We start from the raw sequence: 21,226 nt of genomic DNA, 5'->3' as shown, positions 1-21,226 counted from the left end.
AAAGAATGAATTTTCTCTATTTGCATATATACGATTTCAAGAGACAATAGTTTCGTCTTTGAAGGCTTGTATCACTAAAAGGAAGTCGCAATATTGCATTTAATCCAAAAGATGAAGGGAGAGATCCATTTACATTTAATAATGTTAAAATAATGATAATGGAAGAAATTATCATTGTTTTTTTAATACTAATAAGACAAAATTGGAAAAGAAAATGAATTTTGTATTATCATCACTCTTTACAAATGAGCCAGAGTTGCTTTTGTAGGTTATAGAAAATGCTGACATTTAATCAATAGATTTTAAACTACACATTTTCTCATACTATATGAGACCATTCATTTTAATTTGAATAACCGACAATGATAATAATAATAATAAAAAAAACCTTTGAGAAAGTTCTCCTTGATATGCTTATTCAATAGCCCTGAGTCTTTTAACAATTTTGAAAGTGTCTTTATTATTATCCTTTAGAACTACAGCTCTTAATAAGATTTCATCCTTATTTTCTCCTTCTCAAACGCACTAGTACAAAATGTACTTTTAAACTCGCACAATATACCTCGATTTACATTAAATCGCTGTCTATTCAGACACGGTGGCAGTTTTGTAATTAACAAGACCTTATAGGCCTCGGTTCAGACTTGACCGGTGCCAAAAAGGGTTACTACTTCGGTTGTGAAAGCAACCGGTGCCTAATTAGTGGTTTCTGACACGGTTAAGAAAAACCGGTGCCAAAAAGAGGTATACTGCATCGGTTGGTAGGAGGGACCGAGGCGTATCAGCCTCTACTGCCTCGAGCCAGAAGGACCGAGGCATATAACCCTCTTATTTCCCTAAATATTTTCCCCAATTTGAACGAAAACCTACCCTCACTCTCGCGCCTCCCTCCCCTCACCTCGCCTCCCTCTCGCTCTCGCGCCTCCCTCCCCTCACCTCGCCTCCCTCGCTCTCGCGCCTCCCTCCCCTCACCTCGCCTCCCTCGCTCTCGCGCCTCCCTCCCCTCACCTCGCCTCCCTCGCTCTCGCGCCTCCCTCCCCTCACCTCGCCTCCCTCTCGCTCTCGCGCCTCCCTCCCCTCACCTCGCCTCCCTCTCGCTCTCGCGCCTCCCTCCCCTCACCTCGCCTCCCTCTCGCTCTCGCCTCCCCTCACCTCGCCTCCCTCTCGCTCTCGCGCCTCTCTCCCCTCGGTCTCGCTCCGTCACTCTCTCGCTGGCTCGCTCCGTCGCTCTCTCGGTCTCCAAAATCTCCTGCGAGTGCGTCGCCTCTGGAGGGAAGAGCAAGCGGTGGTGGTGCGTCAATGGTGGCGGCGATGATAATGGTGGTGGTGGTGGTCAGATTAGGGTTTTTCTGATGTTGATGGTGGTGGTGCGAATCTGAGATTAGGGTCAGATTGGGGTAAAATTAGGGTCAGATTAGGGTTTTTCGAATATGAGATTTTGTTTTACTTGCTTCTTTGAATCTGAGATTGGGGTAAAATTAGGGTCAGATCTGATGTTGCCTGTGTTAATTTTTCTGTGTTAATTTGCTTGAGGCACCAAAATTAAATTCCTGTGTTAATTTGCCATCATTTTCAAAGCAAGCTAATGTGTTCAGATCTACAAAAGAGGGGTGAAGGTTTTGCTTAATCTGAGTTCTCTCCTTGTTCAAAAACCCTACTGATAATGCATAACGAAAAAAAAAATAAAAAAAAAGACCCTACTGCCTCGGTTTAGCCTCCAACCGAGGCAGTAGAAGGAGAAGAACAATCTCGGTTCTGATAACCGAGGCCGAATCGTACCGTTTTTTGTCTCGTTCCAGAACCGAGGCATAAAGTTGATCACTTTTTACCTCGTCCTCGGTTCAAAAACCGGTGCCTATTAGCGAATTTAACCGGTGTCATTTCCTTTAAATGTACTAGTCACGGTACCATATATAATTTATATGCTTTTTTTCTTTAATGTTGAAGATGATTCTTTTACATTCCAGCAATAAATTCATTATCAACATTGAACAGGAGAAAAGAAAAAAAAGTAAAAAATGAAAAAGAAAAAGAAAAACGAAAAAATAACTAAATCACAATATTTACTGACAAAACAACCAAAATTTGTTAATACAGTGACAATATTTACCAACATATTTTATTTATTGATAATTTCAATTTGTTTATATTAAAAAATTACATAATATTATTTATTGAATTACATTTAAAGTACTAATACTTTTATGGTTCTTGAGGTAATGTTTTAGGATAGTGCAGAAGGATTCAAATTAGTGTCCCATTTCATCAAATTTCTGAGTAATATAAATAAAAATGAACCAAAAAAAGGACAAAACTTAAAAATTTTGATATAACTTCATGGCATTTAGGTGTAATAAAGCACAATTTTAAAGACATAAATTGTTTTAGGTGATTTTAAAACTAACTATTCAATTTATGATAATAGGTACATGAAGTGGTTGTTATTCATGACCAACCTCAAGCTTATGATGATATTTTGAAGATGATGAAAACTCAAGTTTAGAGTTAAATTTCTTTGTTTTATTCTTTTATACATCACACCAAGTGCTAATCGGGACTTTGAAATGATACTTAAAATGAACTTAAAAAGAGAAAAAGAAATGTTTTCTAAAACTTAGATTTTATGAAAAATGAAAAAACATTTCTAACCGGGAATGTAATTTTCTAATTGTGTTGCAAGAAAAATATAATTGATAATGTATTGGTTTAATTGATTATTTGTAAATGCATGTTTTTATGGTTTTTAGTTCTAGTTTTAATTATAATTTACTACTAACAGATTATATTAGGTTTCAACATTTATTAATAAGTGATAGATTGTTAGGTTTCAAACATTTATTAATAAGTGATACATTATCTTTGACGCTATCAAATTATACCACTACTTAATCAAGGCAACTTTGTCATTGTCAAGTTAGTAGTTAACAATAGGGTTAAGTTAACCTTAGTCATATCCCAACAAATATGAAATTGTTTTTCAATAATTGATTCTTACAAAAATACTAAAAAAAACAGTAAAAATATATCATAATGGATATAAATGTAAATTTAATGAAATAACAAATAATAAAAGACTTTAAAATGATTATAATAAAATAGACTAATTCTATTGTTTTTTTTTTCAAAATAGATTCATCATCAGTTATTCACAGATTATTGTTTAATTAATTATTATTTTTATTTTAAATTAATTAAAATAAATTTTAATTAATTTTTTGGCGATCTGATAGCAACATTCTCAAGCTAGGTTAGGCCAAAGCTGACATAATCATTTGTTGTACCATTTCTGGAGTGTTTGCATAAGGTGTAAGAACAAAAGTTGGAGTGGGCAATGTAACAGAACTCAAAGCACCAACATAGGCATGATAAGCAATGCATTACTTCTTTCAAGGCAAGTGGGACAAGCTATGATGATATGCTCTTGTTGCTTGTAATAGTTACATAATTTTTATGGACAATCCTCCGCAAGATGACCAAATCCTTTGCAATTGTAGCATTGGACAAAACACATATCGATAGTCTTATTCTTTCCTTGGGCGACATAGGCCACAACACCAGGAATAATAGAATTGATATGTTGTTCCATCACTGCATCTGTTGTGATTTCTTATTCCTCTCGAAGAAGCTCACTCATCCAAATGAGGCATAGGGCATCATATTGGAACGAGTAGCTTCAAAGCAGATCATAGCTTCATCAAAAATTGATCTCGCTTGCTAGTCTTGTGCATAGCTTGAACAACAACTAAGACTTCACCAGAAATACCCACATTAATAATATTTGAATATTCAGCCCATAGATTTTGAAAACCAAAATAATATTCCTAAATTGATGGATTCCCTTGTGTGAAAATGGTTATCTCATACTCCAATTGAAATCTTCGAACGACATTAACTTGATGATAAACATTTTTCAAATAACCTCACATGTCCTTAACAATGTTATAAGGCATAAGATTAAGAATAAATTTGGCTCCACCAAGCTAAGAATCCAAGACATGATTTTGACATCTTTGCTTTCCCATTTTTCCAAATCCGCTACTCCGATAAGTGCTGGAACTTAGCCATCAATATGACCCCATAATTATATTCCTTTGACAAAGAGCTTAAATTGAAATTCCCAAGCAGCATAATTCTTGCCATTAAAACGAACAAGATATGATTCATATTTATCATAAGACATGATGAAAAAATATAGAAAAATCATGTGTTGTCGAGTTGAAGCTTGGCTTGTCAGGTCTAGATTGAAGCTCGAACTGACAAGTAGAAGCTCGACCTATCAGGTAGAAGCTTGGACAGTTGGGTAAGAGCTCGAACTACTGGTAAGAGCTCGATTTTCCTTGAAGAAGCTTGACTAGTCGAGTAGACAACACCAAATGCACAAACTTGTGTGCTATATGAAGTCAAAAGGAACATGATGGCTAGGTAGACAACACCAACCTTACAAACCTATGTGTTGGGTATGAAGATGGCAACGTAGCAAATTCACGAAACTTTTCGAATCAAAACCAAAAGAAGATGACGGTAGAAGATCTGATCATCCACAACAGGTGTTTACTTCAACCCCAAAATACCCACAAAACAACACTAGAACCCAAGAAAAAACTATTATTCGTAAGTGTTTACTCCAACCCCAAGATACCTATAAGAAACAACACTAGAACCCAAGAAAAGACTATGGTTCAGAGACCAATCTCTGATACCATGTCAAAATATCAAGACAAGAAAGTTTATGATAAATTTCTTTACTTAAAATTACTTGCTTGTATTTTGTAATCCTCTCTTCTAAAATAGACCTCATAGAATATTTTTAAATTAATATTAAATATAAAGAGAAATGAAAAAAAAGATTATAGAAGATTTCTTATTTACTAAAACTAAATACGAATAAATCATAACAAGTATCCACACTTAGAATGCAACACAACCACCAGAGTCATAGTTTTATAATGGCGAATTCAAAACTTCATCTACCTCCATTGTGAAAAGGCCAATGAATCTTCATTGTGTGCATTCAATGTGTGGCAGGAATATTTGTCACAATTCCTTACATATGCAGCTCTGCTTGCACGACGAAAGTGAGGTGAGAAGAGAGTCAAAAACACGATTGAAAACGGAGGACAATTATATAATCTCACATTTGTTGAGTTGTTTTTCTCGTCTTCTTTCTTCAGTATAACGAGAACCTCTTTCCATTTCCTCCCTTATTTTCTGTCTCGTCAACCTATTCTAATTGCTTGAAACAAAGACAAATGAAACTTGTTCTTCCATGTTAATATAATCTACCGAAACAAACAGAGAATTAAACTTTTTCAAATCTTAGGCTTGTACTTTTAAATGTCATTCAATTGTTTGATGGGAAAAGGGCTAAAAAAAGTACAACTTAAGAAAGAGTAATAACGTGGCGAAAAATCAATTCTCCTTCTTGCGAGAATCTACGAGAAGTACTAAATAAATAGAACAAAAACATAATCCAAAGAACAAAGATATACTAACAATTTTAACGTGGAAAACCCTCAATACAAAGATAAAAACCATGAGTCGTCCCAACCAAAGAAAAATACACTATGATTAATAATAGGGTACAAAAGAGTCTCCAATAAAAATATCAAATGAGAGGTTTTGAATGAACCAAACCAACTAAGCATAAATGCTTACAAATGATAACAAAGAAGATGAAAATTATCCAAAACAGAGTTGCTGATGCGAGGATGTTTTCTCCCAAATTAGACCTCTAATTGACGATCCGAATTGTCATAATGAAGAATCATATGTCTAGAACCCACTGTCCAAAAATCAGCCCGATCCAACTGGAATGACTTCATAACAACGAAAATACCAGTGCAGGTTTTGTGTTATGCGGAGAAGACTTTCTCTCTTCCTTTGTACTCTTACTTGACTTTTCCCTTCTTTCAAATGACTTTAATTTGCCTCACTAATTTTTTTTCTCCCCACTAAACAAAATGATACATAATGGTCTAGATTATTTTGATATATTCTTCATATAGGAAGGGAGTACAATAATACAACATTGTTGACATCCAAAATTGTAGGAATAAGGAATTAAACTATAAGCAAAATATAAGAGTCACTTGTCCCACCTGTAGTAGGAAAATAAAAGAATTAGGAACGTGAAATCTCTTCCATTTGTAAACATTTTATGTCTTGTATGGTGTTGTTGGTCTTCCATTTACATCTCTTTCCAAATCGGGCATATCTTTACTCAGAGTAGAAAAGAAACCTAAAAGAATTGAAAAAGTCCATTCAGAAACAAGAAAATTACATTGTGATTCGGCTTCGATCTCGATGAAAGCAATACATCAATGAGAAGATAGTTCACTAAATTAAGTATATTCTTCTTCTTTTTTAGTTCGAAGAAATCCATTAGAAAAAGAGAAAGATTCAAATCGACACATTGATTCCTTTTTTGCGCCTTCTGCTTCGCATTTAGCGCAATTGGGCTTGGGCCTGTTATGAAATTAGTTGGGGGTGTTTTACCCAACACCTTCAACATTTCATCCTGCACTTCCAAAAATTTCATTTTTAACCTTCTAATATCTCATCCTACACCTCCAACTTTTTCAAAACTTTCATTTTTAACTTCAATAAATATTTTTCCACTTTCTTCTCTTTCTTATTAAAAACACTCTTCACCACCTTAATAATAATTTAATTTAATTTAAAATTTAAATATTATTTAATATAATTTTATATTTTAATAATTATTAAAATATGATCTATATTATAATAATAGTTATATTAAAAACATAAAAATAAAATAACAAAAATAAAAAGAAAAATAATAAAAATAATAATAACAAATTTGATTTACTATAGACAAATATATTAAATTATATTAAAATATTAAAATAAATAAAATAATTATTAAATTTTAAATAAAAACTAAAATTTTAAAAACTTGTTTATCAGATATTAAAATCCGTAAAATATACTAACACTTTTTGTTTTTTAATTAAAATTTAATAAATATTGAATATAAATAAAAATTATAATATTATTAATTATATTTTTATATTTTAATAATTATTAAAATATGATTTATACTTTTATAATAATTTTATTAAAAAAATTAAAATAATAATAACTAAAATAAGAATAATAATAATGAGCATAAAAATAATATTTAAAATCACATTTAATATATTTAAATATATTAAATTATATTAAAATATTAAATTAAATTCAATAACTATTAAAGTTTAAAAAAAAACAAAAATTATATACAAAATTTGATAAGTTATGTTACGGATATTCATATCCGATAAATAATTGTTTTTAAAGTTTTTTTTTATTTAAATTTTATAATATTTAATTTAATTTAATTTAATATTTTAATATAATTTAAATGTATTTAAATATTTTATTTAATATAATTTTATTTGATATTCGATAAATAATTGTTTCAAAATTTTGTTTTTTATTTAAATTTTAATAATTATTTAATTTAATTTAATATTTTAATATAATTTAATATATTTAAATATATTAAATATTTTATTTAATATAATTTTATTTTTATTGTTATTATTTTTATTTTAAACATTTTATATTTATATTTTTTATTATTGTATTTTAATTATTTTTATCTTAATTATTTTATTTTTATATTTATAATTATTTTATTTTAATTACTTTTATTGTTATTATTCTACCTTTGAATATAATTTTCTAGAAACAGTTCTTCTCTTTGGGTTCTGTGTTAATGTTTCAATTCTCAGAATACTTCTTTAATTGCAATAAGGCGATATCAAATGCATGGAATTATCATATTAAAATAAAAGATTCATAGATTCATTCTTTTAAAATTTTTGGTTAAAAGTAGTGTTAAATGTTTTCTGTGAAATAAAACTCAATGTCATATACATATATAATGTCTTCTAATCAATGATAAGTTGCAGAAACTATATAGAAAAGATAAAAAAGACTTATGATTTCTCATGAGTCAAAGTCTGCGTTTTTAAACAATATCTTTTATAGGAAAAATGAAGTCCAATAATTAGGTGGGTGTCATAAATATATTAGCATGCATATAATTCTATCAATGTCAAGGTGCGTCAATATTAAGTTCCAGCAATTGACTTCCCCAAGCAATAATTCAGTTAGAGTCACTCATACAAATTCGTCGAAATTCACAGCCACAAAAGTCCTCTTCGCGTTCTCCTTTATCTTCCATGCGTAATAACACACAAAAGTCAAGCCAAAGGCTAATGAATACATCTTCTACGCGTAATAACACAAGCCAAAGGCTAGTACATGTCACAATAACACAAGTTTGTTCCAAGAAATACCATAAGTTTGCTCCACGAAACTTATTATAAATATATATATATATATATAAACTAAAAACATATAAATATAAATGAATATATATATATATATATAACATAATTATTTAAAAATAAATATTTAAATTAGATAAAAAATTATTTTTTAATTATAATTCAAATTTAAATTACTCAATAAAATATTAATATAAATATTTTTAATTTTTTAAAAGAAAAATTTAAATGAGTTTCTATAAAATGTCAATTTTAAAAAATTAATATTTTGCAAAATAAGTTCAATTTTCATATGTTTAAATAAAAACATAAAAATATATAAAGTTAAATTTTAAACGATTTTTTTTAATATTTCTTTTCCTGGGTGATTTTATTTTGGTCACCACACTAATTGAAAAAAAAAAAATACTGCAGAAAAATATTAATAATTATTATCGGATATGATAATCTCTCCCTTTATAAGTAAGCGACTAATCCGATACAAATTTTAAACGTAGATATCTGCAAAGTACAATCTTTTTGTTATCCTACTTTTTATGAAAATAAAATCATTAAATAAACTTAACATCAATGTTAAAAAAAAAGTATTTGTGGTCCATTCATAAAAGTAGTTGTCCATATTTTTAATATGGAGAAATAAATAAGTTTAGAAATTCAATACATTGAGAAACAGTGGGTAAACAAGTAAACCTATGAGTTCGTTGTCCACACTCTTTTTTCAATTGATACATTTTAGCAATGTTTATTGAGTTTTAGTAGACAAAACTACCTACATATATTATGGATTCTAAGTTTTAAGGTCAAAGGTATTTGAATAATTTTCATTCTCAAAACTAAAAAAATAAAAAAACTCCTAAACCCTTCACTAGTGCAGCGAGGGGTTTTTACCGCGGTTGATTTTCACTATACGTCGCGGTTCTTGAACCGCGACATATTCAGCCGCGATAGTAAGTCAGGCACTTTATGCCGCGGTTCTAACCGCGGTATATAGGCGGCGGAATATGCCGCGGTTGTAAAGGGAACCGCTGCCTAAATTCATTTTTTTTTAAAAAAAAAATTAAAAAAAAAATTGAAAAATGCACTATATGCCGCGGTTCAACCGCGGCATATAGGCCGACGAGTATGCCGCGGTTAGTGTCAAAACCGCGGCCATATGTCTCGTTTTTAAAAAAAAAACGAAGCACTATATGCCGCGGTTGTGGTTAGAACCGCGGCATATTCCCCTTATATGCCGCGGTTGTGGTTAGAACCGCGGCATATTCCCCTGCAGTTTTTTAAAATTGCAGGTCTGTTTTTGTGATATCCACTACCACAAAAACAGACCTGCATATAAAAACATTTACAGAAATTCAATTTCAACATAACAAACACATGTTCAAATGTATTTCAACATCAAATAAAGTAGAGAGTCTAAGAAAATTCTATCTAATCAAATGCATTGTTTAAATCTAAATCTAAGAGCTATTGTATAATCTAACTATATACTTCGCAGCAGCGTTCCTAATGAATAGTAGTGACTTCTCAGGAACTGGTGTAGTAGTCTTGAATCTCTGCAAAAGACAATTCATTTTAATTAGTGTATATGAATTCAACATTTGTTAAAAAATCAAAATTTGTTAAAGTTAAATATTACCGTTTCCCAGCTTCTTGTGATGTGAGAACGAACAATATGGGTCATCCAATACATTACATAGTATCCACACTCATATGACCCATTTTGTTTGTTACACTACAATATATCATCACAGTTGATAATAGTTAGTGAATAACATTTGTTATAAAACAATTATAACAAAGTATGACTTTAGCATATGTCAAACCTTGAGAGAAATCCAAGCAATCTTTCTACTCTTAACAATTGATCTCCCGTCCATCATCATACTTGCTGGAATAGAACTATATATAAAAAAATGTTTTAGCATTCAGTTATATAACAAAGAAAGTCCAAACATTGAGGTTCTTACCAATCAATTGCTTGTCTGAGTTGTGTGGGAGGAGGCCTGTGCAATGAGCAGAACCACAAAGCATAGTTGTCTTGCACAGACATAACAAGAAGTTGCCAATGGCGCCTGAAATTCATAATAACGTAACTATTAAATATTAAAATCACATATGGAACATTATTATGTTAACAAAGTTCACTTACCCGGATATATAAGGCAAAAAGTATATTTTCTTGCCCCTTCGAAAACTGCTTATCATTCTCATGTTGATATGATCAAAATCATTTGATTCATGAATGTCTTGGGGATCAATGAATCCATAATCATCAGAACGCCCCAACTTATTAGTGACCCCAGACATATACCTGAAATCAAAAATTAACTTTGATATAAGGATACTTGATATATAAATCAATTTTATATATAAATAATTGGTCATAGACTTACATCGTCCATAGTTGAATAATTGAAATATTCAACTCTTGTGTTCCCGACGCAAGCTCACGGACATCTTGGCTATTAAGGTATATTGGGACCTCAGAGCCATGCCCAAATACATTAGCATCATACTGAACCTCCAAAGGCTTATCATCAAGGATGTCAGCAAGTAGATGCAATGAAGAAAGAGGGTCATCCTCAGATAGAGGAATCTTCTGTTGTTCCTGCGTCTGTTGTTACATGAAAAGATAAGATAAGTTTTGACATCAAAAACCTTTAAAATTGAGAAGTGTAAAGAAGAATTTCATACCGAGGGGTCAGAAACTGCTTTAACCAAAAATTTAGGCCAAGTGATAAACGACTTATATGCTTGTTCGACAGTGAAAATCTCTTCCGTGGACAGTGGAACCGAGGCATCTGGCATGATCATTTCATCCACTGAGACCTTCACCTCATCCTCTAATAGTTGCATACCATGACATACAGTCGCTGACCTAAACTCTGTTCCACGAGCTACCAGCACCATCTCAGTATCTTCTAAAATGTATAGCAGACATGGACTACCATCGTCCATGTCATCCTCTGGGATGGCTGATGCGGAACAACTTCCTTTGCCGCTTCTCCCTGTCAGAGTAAATGTTAGATTATACAAGAGATAGAAATAATTGCACATTAATGTTTATTAAGTTTACCTGTGGGAGGGGGAGGGATAACATGTTCCTCTATAGGAGACTGCACCGGGCGCATGCTCTGAAACTGCTCCTGGTATAGCATCTGGAATTCAGCCCTCACCTCGGCCCTGATCTCCTGCATAAGGTCTTGTCGGACCTTTTTTGTGATCTCTTCTGTCATCCTTTGTGTATCGCTGTATGAATATGAATGCTGACGAGAAGAGCTCCCAAAATAATCTGTAATTCCTACTCCAGGACCTGCAGCACGAACACGTCCAGGGTGCTCAGGTCGTCCAATTGCAGCAGCAAGAATATCCTGGCGACCCTCTGGAGTGAATTGGCCTTGGGAGCTCTTCTCAACCAAGGCGTCCTGTAACATTACAAAACACCATTATTCTTTAAATAGTTTAATGTAGTATGTATAATGACAATATTTATTATTTTAGGAACAGTGATAACTTACAATTTTTTCAGAAATCTCTCGTGCAGTGTCGGAAGAGTAGGTGCCCGATGGTCGCATACGGGCCAACTTCCATTTCTCATGTCTAGACGGTGGAGAAGGAGGCTGAGGAGGGCTACCACTCTGAGATGGTGGTATAGCATCTGCCTTTTGCTTGAGGATTTTCTCCTCAAGCTTCCTATACCCACCACGAGATAATAGGTGTGGGTTTTTGTTCTTAGCACTTGTTCCTTGTGCTTTGCTTCTAATTGCCTGTCACATACACATTAATTAATGAGTTCATATGATATATATTTGTTAATGAGGAATTGAATAATATGAACTACACTAACCTGCCATTCCTCTGACATCCGGCTCTCTTTAAAAACCCGCCAAGTCTCCTCATCAATGGACTTATATGCATTACATGGACTTTTATGATTAAGGTGTCCAAAGATGTACCTTGATGTCAACTTGCTTTTAAAGTTTCTGAAATTTTCTGCAACAGTTGACAAACACTTATTTCTAAGTGTTGGGACATTTGGAATGTCAAATGTCATCTGAAAAAAACATAATAAAGTTGTATTAGTACAAAATTATCAATATAAACAAATTATAATTCAAATGCTATTAACTAACTTACCAATATATCTTGCCAAATAATGTTCCGATCACCCTCGGACACATGATCAAAAGATGGAATGAGAATGCTAATCTTATCACGTGCCACTACTCCAAGGTATGATCGGAAGTCATCTGCATAGGGGCCAGTTGCCACACCCGTGGTGACATTCACATTCACCGGAGTTCTTTCACCACTATTTTTCCTCATCAATAGTTGTTTCATCCTAGTGGGTCCTCTAGTGATTTTGGTTGGGGGAGCCTCATCCCCTGAAGAATGTGGATGATCAGCCATATATCTGTCAAAATAAATAACAACATTAAATTTTATTTCAAGACTTATGTAATATCATATAAATTAACAAAACATGTAATAGTAATCATAGGAAATGTATACAGAAATTGAAAATTCATACATAAAGATATGGATTCATCATATGTATATTCCCTCATCATGATCTGACCGAATTGCATGTAAATCATCGTCAACTAGAGTCAGTGGGAAAATCAATTTACACTTTGAGAGTCAGTGGGAAAATCAATTTCTTCGCCGTGCCAGATCCATGTTGTATAGCATCTTAGAAAACCATCACATATAAGATGTTCTCTAATTTGAGTTGCGTTCAACTTTCTCCCATTCAAACAGTTCACACAAGGACATCTAAACCTCACTTCATCATCAGTTCTCCCCTCATTACGTTGCGCAAATTGTATAAATTCCTCTACACCTCTCTCGTACTCAGCACTAATACGTGGTAAATTAATCCAATTTCGATCCATATTCCTAAATATTACATAAATAATATTTTAAGGTTTATAAATAATACAAGAACTACAACACACATTACCAAAACTATAGCAAAAATCATACCATACATTACCAAAACTATAACAATTTCATGCATTATCAAAATTAAAGCAAAAATTATACCATACATTACCAAAACTATAGAACCTTCATACATTACCAAAACTATAGCATTATGCAAAAACTAATGAAGAAATCATCTTAACAATGCAAAAGGGCATAAATACCTGGAAGAAGAACGGCGAAAACGCTTCGTGCAAAAAAAACGAAATCGCAGAGGAGTGGGAATGACGCGTTTCAAATGCTTTTGATCGGCCAAAAACTGTTGTTTATCGTCACAAATGAGAAAGAACCGAACAATTTGAAGTTTAAACGGAGAAAAATAGCGTATCGGAGATGATGGGAGTCGGAGGGAAAAGAGAAAACGCGAACAGAGGCTTGCGGGAAGAAGACGATCACTGTTCAAAGTTTTAATTTTTAACTCTGAACGGGGGAATCTACCGCGGTTCACTACTTAACCGCGGTATAATAGGGGTATATGCCGCGGTTCTACGAGCAACCGCGGCATATACTGATTAAAAAAATAATACTAAATGGCATTTTTGAAATTATTTTCAAACTATATGCCGCGGTTGCCCGCTGAACCGCGGTATATACCTCGAAATATTTCAAATTAATATTAAATTAATTTCAGATAGCAGAATATGCCGCGGTTGCTCGTAGAACCGCGGCATATACCCCTGTAACGTACTCAACACAACTGCTTCCCAACTGCCTTCTGGGGAATTTCAGAAGTTATAGGGGTATATGCCGCGGTTCTATGGGGAACCGCGGCATATACCCCCTGTAACTTCTGAAATTCTCTGACTGGCAGGGAAGTTCAGACGTTACAGGGGTTATATGCCGCGGTTCCCCAAAGAACCGCGGCATATACCCCTGTAACTTTTCAAGTACTCTGACCCAGTCAGCACCTGCAATAAATTCGCAGGGGTATATGCCGCGGTTCTATGGGGAACCGCGGCATATACTCTGTTATTTAATTTTTTATTCATACGTGGCGTCAAAGGCAATGGTTGACTGGAGTATATGCCGCGGTTTGGAGCAGAACCGCGGCATATATGTTCGATTTATTTACAAAACTGCCACCGCGCACCATTATGCTGCGGTTTTCTTTGAACCGTGGCATAATGTGCGCTGTAAAAACCCATTTTTTTACTAGTGCTTATTCACCTCCCTCATTCTTCTCAACCGTTTCTCACCTCCTTCATTCTTCTCAACCCTTTCTCTTTCATCTCTCTTACTTCAATCTTTTCTCTATGTAGCCCCAACTGAAAAAGGTCACCTAACCTTAATCCACCTTCTTCACTTATCCAATTTGTCTCTCTCTCATCTCCATCCTCTCTCTCACCCACACACAGTAACTCGCGATATCGCAATTTGTTACTCTTGCTTTGTTCGTTCATTTTTTTTCCACTCTAATAACAAAATAATTGATGATGTTGATGTTGAATTTTGATTGGAGGGTGTTATATCTTTTTCCTTCTGATTTTTATTAAATTTTGTTTTTAAATTTTAGAATTAGTAGTTTATCTTTTGGGAGATTTGATATTTGGACTATTAAGTTGTCCGAAAATATTTTCCAAAACAAAAAAATTGTTATGTGAAAAGGGAATTCTGGAAGGGATAAGTCATTGTCCAAAAAATTGATTTATGAAGCCAGCTTTTAAAAATAATTCTAAAAACATATTTTCGACGAAAAACAATATTTCGGAATATACTTTTTACCTTTATGCATATAACCAACGTCAAAATACATGTACTAAATGATTTAACAGAAAAAATTATTGAAGAGAGTTATGAACGAGAAAATTGTTATTGTTGACTCTCTCCCCTTATTAAAAAAAAGAGACCACTGTTAGTTCCCTTTCGAATGTTTCATATTGATAAGCATATTTTCATTTCATTTTTGTAAAAAGAATAAAAATATTCTAAGAAATTACACATGTTTTTCTATATTTGAGCAAATTGTAAAATATTGAGTAGTTTCCAAGAAGAACTGCATTGATATATCAACTAATTAAAAATCAACCAGAAATTAGTAAACTAGTCATAATGAACCTCTTAGATCTTAGTTGGACCAGAAAATTACTTTTCAAAGTAACATGTAAGTTTATTTTAAACAATTCACATCTCCAACTTCTTTGGTCAATATAAACATGATGTTGTCATTCTGATTTATAATTTGCCGCATAAGTGAAATTAAGAAAAACCAAATGCACCGAATTTTAAATTGGAATTTAAACTTAATAAATCTGTTACCATCACACTCATAGTTTAACTTCTACTCCTTTCATTTCTATGATTTTATCAAAATTGGTATTAAGAAACTAAATACTTTGCAACTATTATGGGTCGATGCAAACGTCTTTTCGTGGGGGTTCTTGTTTTTTTTAGTTTTGAAATTATTGAAATTATTGTGGACTTTACTTTTTTACAAATTTAATAACAATAAGAAGAAAAAAGATATAACACAGTCCTCCAATAAAAAATCAACATCATCAATTATTTTGTTATTAAAATGGAAAACAAATGAACGAACAGAGCAAGAGTAACAAATGGCAGTGTCGAGGGTTGTTGTATGTGGGTGGGAAAGAGTATGGAGATGAGAGAGAAACAAATTGGATAAGTGAGGAAGGTGGATTAGGGTTAGGCGAATGTTTCTGATTTTTTCAGTTGGGGCTATACTAAGGATGACAAAGAAAAGATTGGAGTGAGAGGGATGAAAGAGAAAGGGTTGAAAAGAATGAGAAAGGTGAGTAAAGGTTTCGGGTTTCTTTTTTTTTTGTAGTTTTGAGAATGAAAATTATTCAAATACCATTGACTTTAAAACTTAGAATCAATAATATATGAGAATATATATATATATATATATATATATATATATATATATATATATATATATATAAAGTCTTGCATCACTATAAATGTTGTCATTCCAACCAAGTTGGCATGTCCGATCATTTATATAATGTTAAACCAATAAAAGGAAAAAGATGCAAATAGGAAGGGACCGGTTCAAAACCATGCAACACATTACAGAAAATTACATTTTGAAAAGTCATATCTATTCCCAAAATACATTAGAATAAAAAACCTTTTTTATAATAACTTTATATACATCAGATATAAAAAGTGACGTAGTGATATAATTATAAATAAAATAACACTTTTTACATCGATGATAATTATAATCAATATAAAAAGCGGAGATGATGACAATTTTATAATAAAGAAGAAAACTTTCTATATTGATTATCATTATAATCAATATAGAAAGTTAACACGGTGACATTTTTATAATAAATAAGAAAATTTTCTATACCGATTTTAATCATAATTCGTATACAAAGTTAACACGGTAGCATAATTGTATAAACAAAATAAATTCTACACCAATTTTCATTTTAATCAATATAGAAAGTGGTTTCCAATTATGGTTTTCTACTTTCAATGCAAAATAGTCAAGTATTATTCAATTTTATGTGAACTGAAAAAAAAATGTGTTTCGGTTGTAGGGGCTGAGTCGTCTAACACCTTCACGTCTTTCTCTTCCCGTCACTCGGTCGTCTGGTCTCACTCTTTACTTCTCGTTTCACTCCTCTGCGTGCGGGTGAGAGACCTGCGAAAGATTCTCCGATGCCAAAGTCAGTTTGAGAACAGTGGCGTTTTTCAGTAGAACAATAATAAATGTGCAGTAAATGCAACCTATCTACCACTCACCCCTGGATTTGTATTTATAATTTTTGCTATGGGCTTGGGATTAGTGAAAAATTAATCCCGACCCAAATTCAGCACAATAGCTTTTAGCAACAACTTACCTTAATCTTAATCCTAATCTGGTTAATTGGTGGTATGGCCGGCCGACCTTATACGAGTTGGTGTTCAGCCGGATGGCGAGCGACAATGTCACGTAATTGGGTGGTCCTTGGCCACATGGACGTCCGGTCTATACGTTGTTTGGTCCCTCGGATGACGAGTGGCGAAGTCACGTGATTGGATAATTATGGTCATACGGACGTCCGGTCTGTACGGGTACAACGTAATTGGGTGGTCATTGACCACATGGACGTCCGGTCAATACGTTGTCTAGTCCCTACTGGTACAAAATGTATTATTGATATACCAATAGTATATAGGTTGTTTCATTAAATGGGTTATTCCTACCGATCTCTATTGTCCTTGTTTATGTATGTTGTGCATTCAATTGTAGTGGACTTCCCTCATTCCATGTATAGCTGCAATATGGATCCATAGGGGCTTTCTATCATCATATATTCTTATGGGAAGTGTAGCCATTTCTCGCCTTGGATTGTGGATGTTTGATTTGTCTGTGCTTCAACAAATGTAGGCAAGTTCACCTTTATTACCTCATGTTATTCAAATTTTCCTAAATATTTTATTTTAAAAATGTCTACGACCTTCTTAATATTCATCTTGGCCTCACTTTTCTGTCATTAATTTTTTTGGTATAGGATCTTGTTCCTGAATCTGAGCGTTTGATTGTTGGGGCTGTCCAGAACTCACTACAGTCTTTGATGGACTTATTGACCTATATTATGGAATCATAATTTCTGATACACGGGTGAGATTTTAAACATACATGTTCTACCATAAATATTTAATTTTTTTATTAAATATTTTGATATAGAAACATGATGATATTTTTGTAATAAATAAGAAAATTTTATATACCAATTTTAATCATAACTTGTATACAGAGTTAACACAGTGGCATAATTGTATATATAAAAAACAATTCTACACCAATTTTCATTTTAATCAGTATAGAAAGTGGTTTCCAATTATGGTTTTTTACTTTCAATCCAAAATGACATTTCTTCTTCCTTTCGTGACGAAGTTCAATTTATGTATGTTTCGTGAAGGTCTGGATGGTTTTGTGGCTCGAATGGTGGTTGATAGAGAATTGATTTTGATTTGGGGAAGACAGTGACATGCCTAACCTAGCCTAGTAAGATAGTAAGCAGTGATCAATCCAAATATTTCGGGAGTCGAAGATGAAAATGTCATCCAATTTTAATTTCCCACCCATGTTTGTTGGACTAGTGCGTATGTTTGTGTTCCCTAAGGTCGTGTAGTGGTAGACGTGGATGATGATGATGTTGGAGACATATTGGAGTGTGATGTAGTTATGGCCTGTGACATGGACGTTAGCATCACAACCGTTGACGATTTTGAAACTGTTGAAGATGAGGTCATGCTTTAGGTTAATGGGCATATTAGCGGGAAAAATGATTTAGAGATGTTTGTCTTAGATGATGGCGTGTCGGAGTATGCTCGCTCTTCCCGTCCATGGCGTCTTTGCCGAAGACAACGCTGCAGTTTGCCAACTTCTATCGGTTTGTCACCCAGTTCAGGTCGTAACGCCATCAGTTGTCGATTGGGTTTCAGGTGAGACACGCATGTTGTTAGTCTTTGGCTAGTGTTTGTCTTCTCCATAACAAGACATTGACCTTCCTGCATCACCAAAACAGAAAGTACCAAATTTTTAGTGTTTGAGAGTAAGGAGAAGTAAAAATATGTACTGTAGGTTATATGGCTGCAAATATATTGTTTACCATTGATATTTGTGGACTATGGCTTCGTGGTCAAGGTGTTGGTAGGGTAGTACAATAAGGTTGATGAGAGATTTCGAGGGTGAGAAGGAGACGGTGTTTCGAGGTGGAAGACCTTCGAAATTTCCTTTTTCGATGAGGCAAGAAGAAGGTCCGACATTTTGGTTGGTGAGAGATTTTTTTATCCTAGTTGTACCTTTAATTGGTATAAAAAGTTACACTTTCTATACCGATTTTAGAACTGATATAAAAAGTCAACACTTTATATACGCCCTATTTCTATACCGATTCCAAAATCGATATAAAAAACCCTTTTTTAACAAGTAAAATCAAATATTGTTTTAGTAGCTAGATTAGCTAAATTATCAATTATTTGAAATTTTAAAATCCATAAAACCATTTATAGACTTGTATTTATTGCATATACTATAAAGCTGGTATAAAAACTTGAACTACAACAAGTAGGTAACATTCCAATTGTACCATATATGGCCGAGTACTCCTTGATCATACTAGTATAGGTCTCATCTTTGGATGAGTACATATCGAACTACTAAGTTAGCATGTATTCGCCCAATCTCTATTTGGTCAATGCAAATTATATAGGACATTTAAACATAATAACCCATGATTAACTACAATGATTTAAAAATCAACAAGTATTTAGGTCAATGGCCCTAAATCCATCTAGGTAAAAAAGCCCATAAATTGTAAGTATAAAAGTGCGTTTTATAATGTATTTGATTACACTTTCATTAGTGTTGCATTTATTGCTTACTGAGGCTAACTTCAGTGTCATAGTGTCTTCTGTAGGCATACACCCCACCTAGTTCAAGGAGAATGAGTACTCAGAATGAGGATCAGTACCATAGAGTTTGAAGGTTGAAAGCATTTAAACGTCTTTGAAAGATACTTACATGGCTATTTAAGAGTAGTTGACGCTCACTGTGGGGTTAACTTGTATTTTGTGAAGAAAAACATTTATGGTTTTCACAAGAAGTAAGATGGTTGGAGAATGAGAAACAAGACCCTCCTCTATTGACATAACCATTAGAAGCTCCAAAGAAGATGTAGTCAGAGTTTGCTGAGTTTAAGAAAAAAAATGCTGAGGAGATGGATACCTTGAAGAAGAAAAATACAAGCCTGAAAAGAAGATTCAATTGGTAGTAATTACAAGGCTTAATACATATTTTGGTCCTTATATTCGACATTTTTTCTCAAAGTGGTCCTCATGTTTTTCCTACATTCAAAGTGGTATATTTTTTTTATAAATTTTGTTCAATTTGGTTCTTTTCGCTGACGACATCTAAACCGTTAACGACATAGTGTCAAAGTCAGCAATCACTGAATGACGTGACTGATTACTAACTTTGACACTATGTCATTAACAATTTAAACGCCTTCAACGAAAAGGACTAAATTGAACAAAATTTACAAAAAAGAGACTACATTTAATGTTGAAAAAACTTGAGAACCACTTTGAATAAAAATGACGAATATAAGGACCAAAAATGTATTAAGCCTAATTATAACGTACTTAAATATCTTAATAATTTTTTTTTTAGAAAAAATAGTAATTTTAACTTACTTAAATACATGTATACTAAAATAGAATAAATAAATTTGTTAAAATTAATATTTATTTTTTATACTCTTTTATCACATTAGTTGTCCCTTCTTACTTTTTTCATATGTGTCTTTGGTAAAATCAATAAATTAATTAATAATTTATCTGGTTGGGTTAAAAAAAATTAGCTTATAAATTAGTTTGATTAATATAAAAATATTTAATAAAATACATAAGAAAACTTTATTTTATGAATCTCCAACTTATAATCTGTACGTTAATTCAAAGTAGCTTGTATTTTATAACTTATATAATTTTATTCATATCATATATTATATTTTAACTTTTTTATTCTTATACTCTTTTGTTTATCATTACCTATTTTCAATTTTAGAGAAATAAAAATCCCTCTCCTCCCTCTTGTATCACATCATAAGCATCTATTCATGGTTGATTAAATATCTCTATTAAGATATTAAATATTTATTTTAATTATTACATTTATTTTATTATTTATTATGGTTACCTTTTTTATTTGTTATGTAGTTCAAATTAAAAGAAAAATATTCAACATTAACGAATGTTTTATTACGTAAAACGAAAAAATTATACATAATAAAAATTATAAAAAAGAAAATCTATAAGTAAATAAATATAAAATTGATTAATTAATTAGGTTAAATAAAATTACTTGTCCCAATAAAAAATATATTTAATTTATAAAAAATAGGTAAAAGTACTAAACTTTTGCCTTAAAAACTTATTTTTTAAATTTAAAATTATAATTACATAAAATATATTTAGAGAGA

At 32.4% G+C, this 21,226-nt stretch overlaps 1 protein-coding gene across 1 annotated transcript; it reads right to left on the bottom strand.

The window, feature by feature from the left end:
- Positions 1-9,586: 9,586 nt before the first annotated feature.
- Positions 9,587-10,999, bottom strand: LOC128197930 (uncharacterized). Its single transcript, XM_052880804.1, has 5 exons — positions 10,989-10,999; positions 10,688-10,908; positions 10,444-10,605; positions 10,262-10,366; positions 9,587-10,193 (listed from the first exon to the last, which is right to left on the bottom strand). Coding segments are annotated over exons 2-5 (351 nt in total). The 5' UTR covers positions 10,690-10,908; positions 10,989-10,999; the 3' UTR covers positions 9,587-10,111.
- Positions 11,000-21,226: the final 10,227 nt, after the last annotated feature.

This window comes from Vigna angularis, chromosome 7 (assembly GCF_016808095.1).
Source record: "Vigna angularis cultivar LongXiaoDou No.4 chromosome 7, ASM1680809v1, whole genome shotgun sequence".
NCBI classification, from domain to species: Eukaryota; Viridiplantae; Streptophyta; class Magnoliopsida; order Fabales; family Fabaceae; genus Vigna; species Vigna angularis.
The sequence above is the reverse complement of the archived record's forward strand: the minus strand, read 5'-3'. Positions and strand labels throughout refer to the sequence as shown.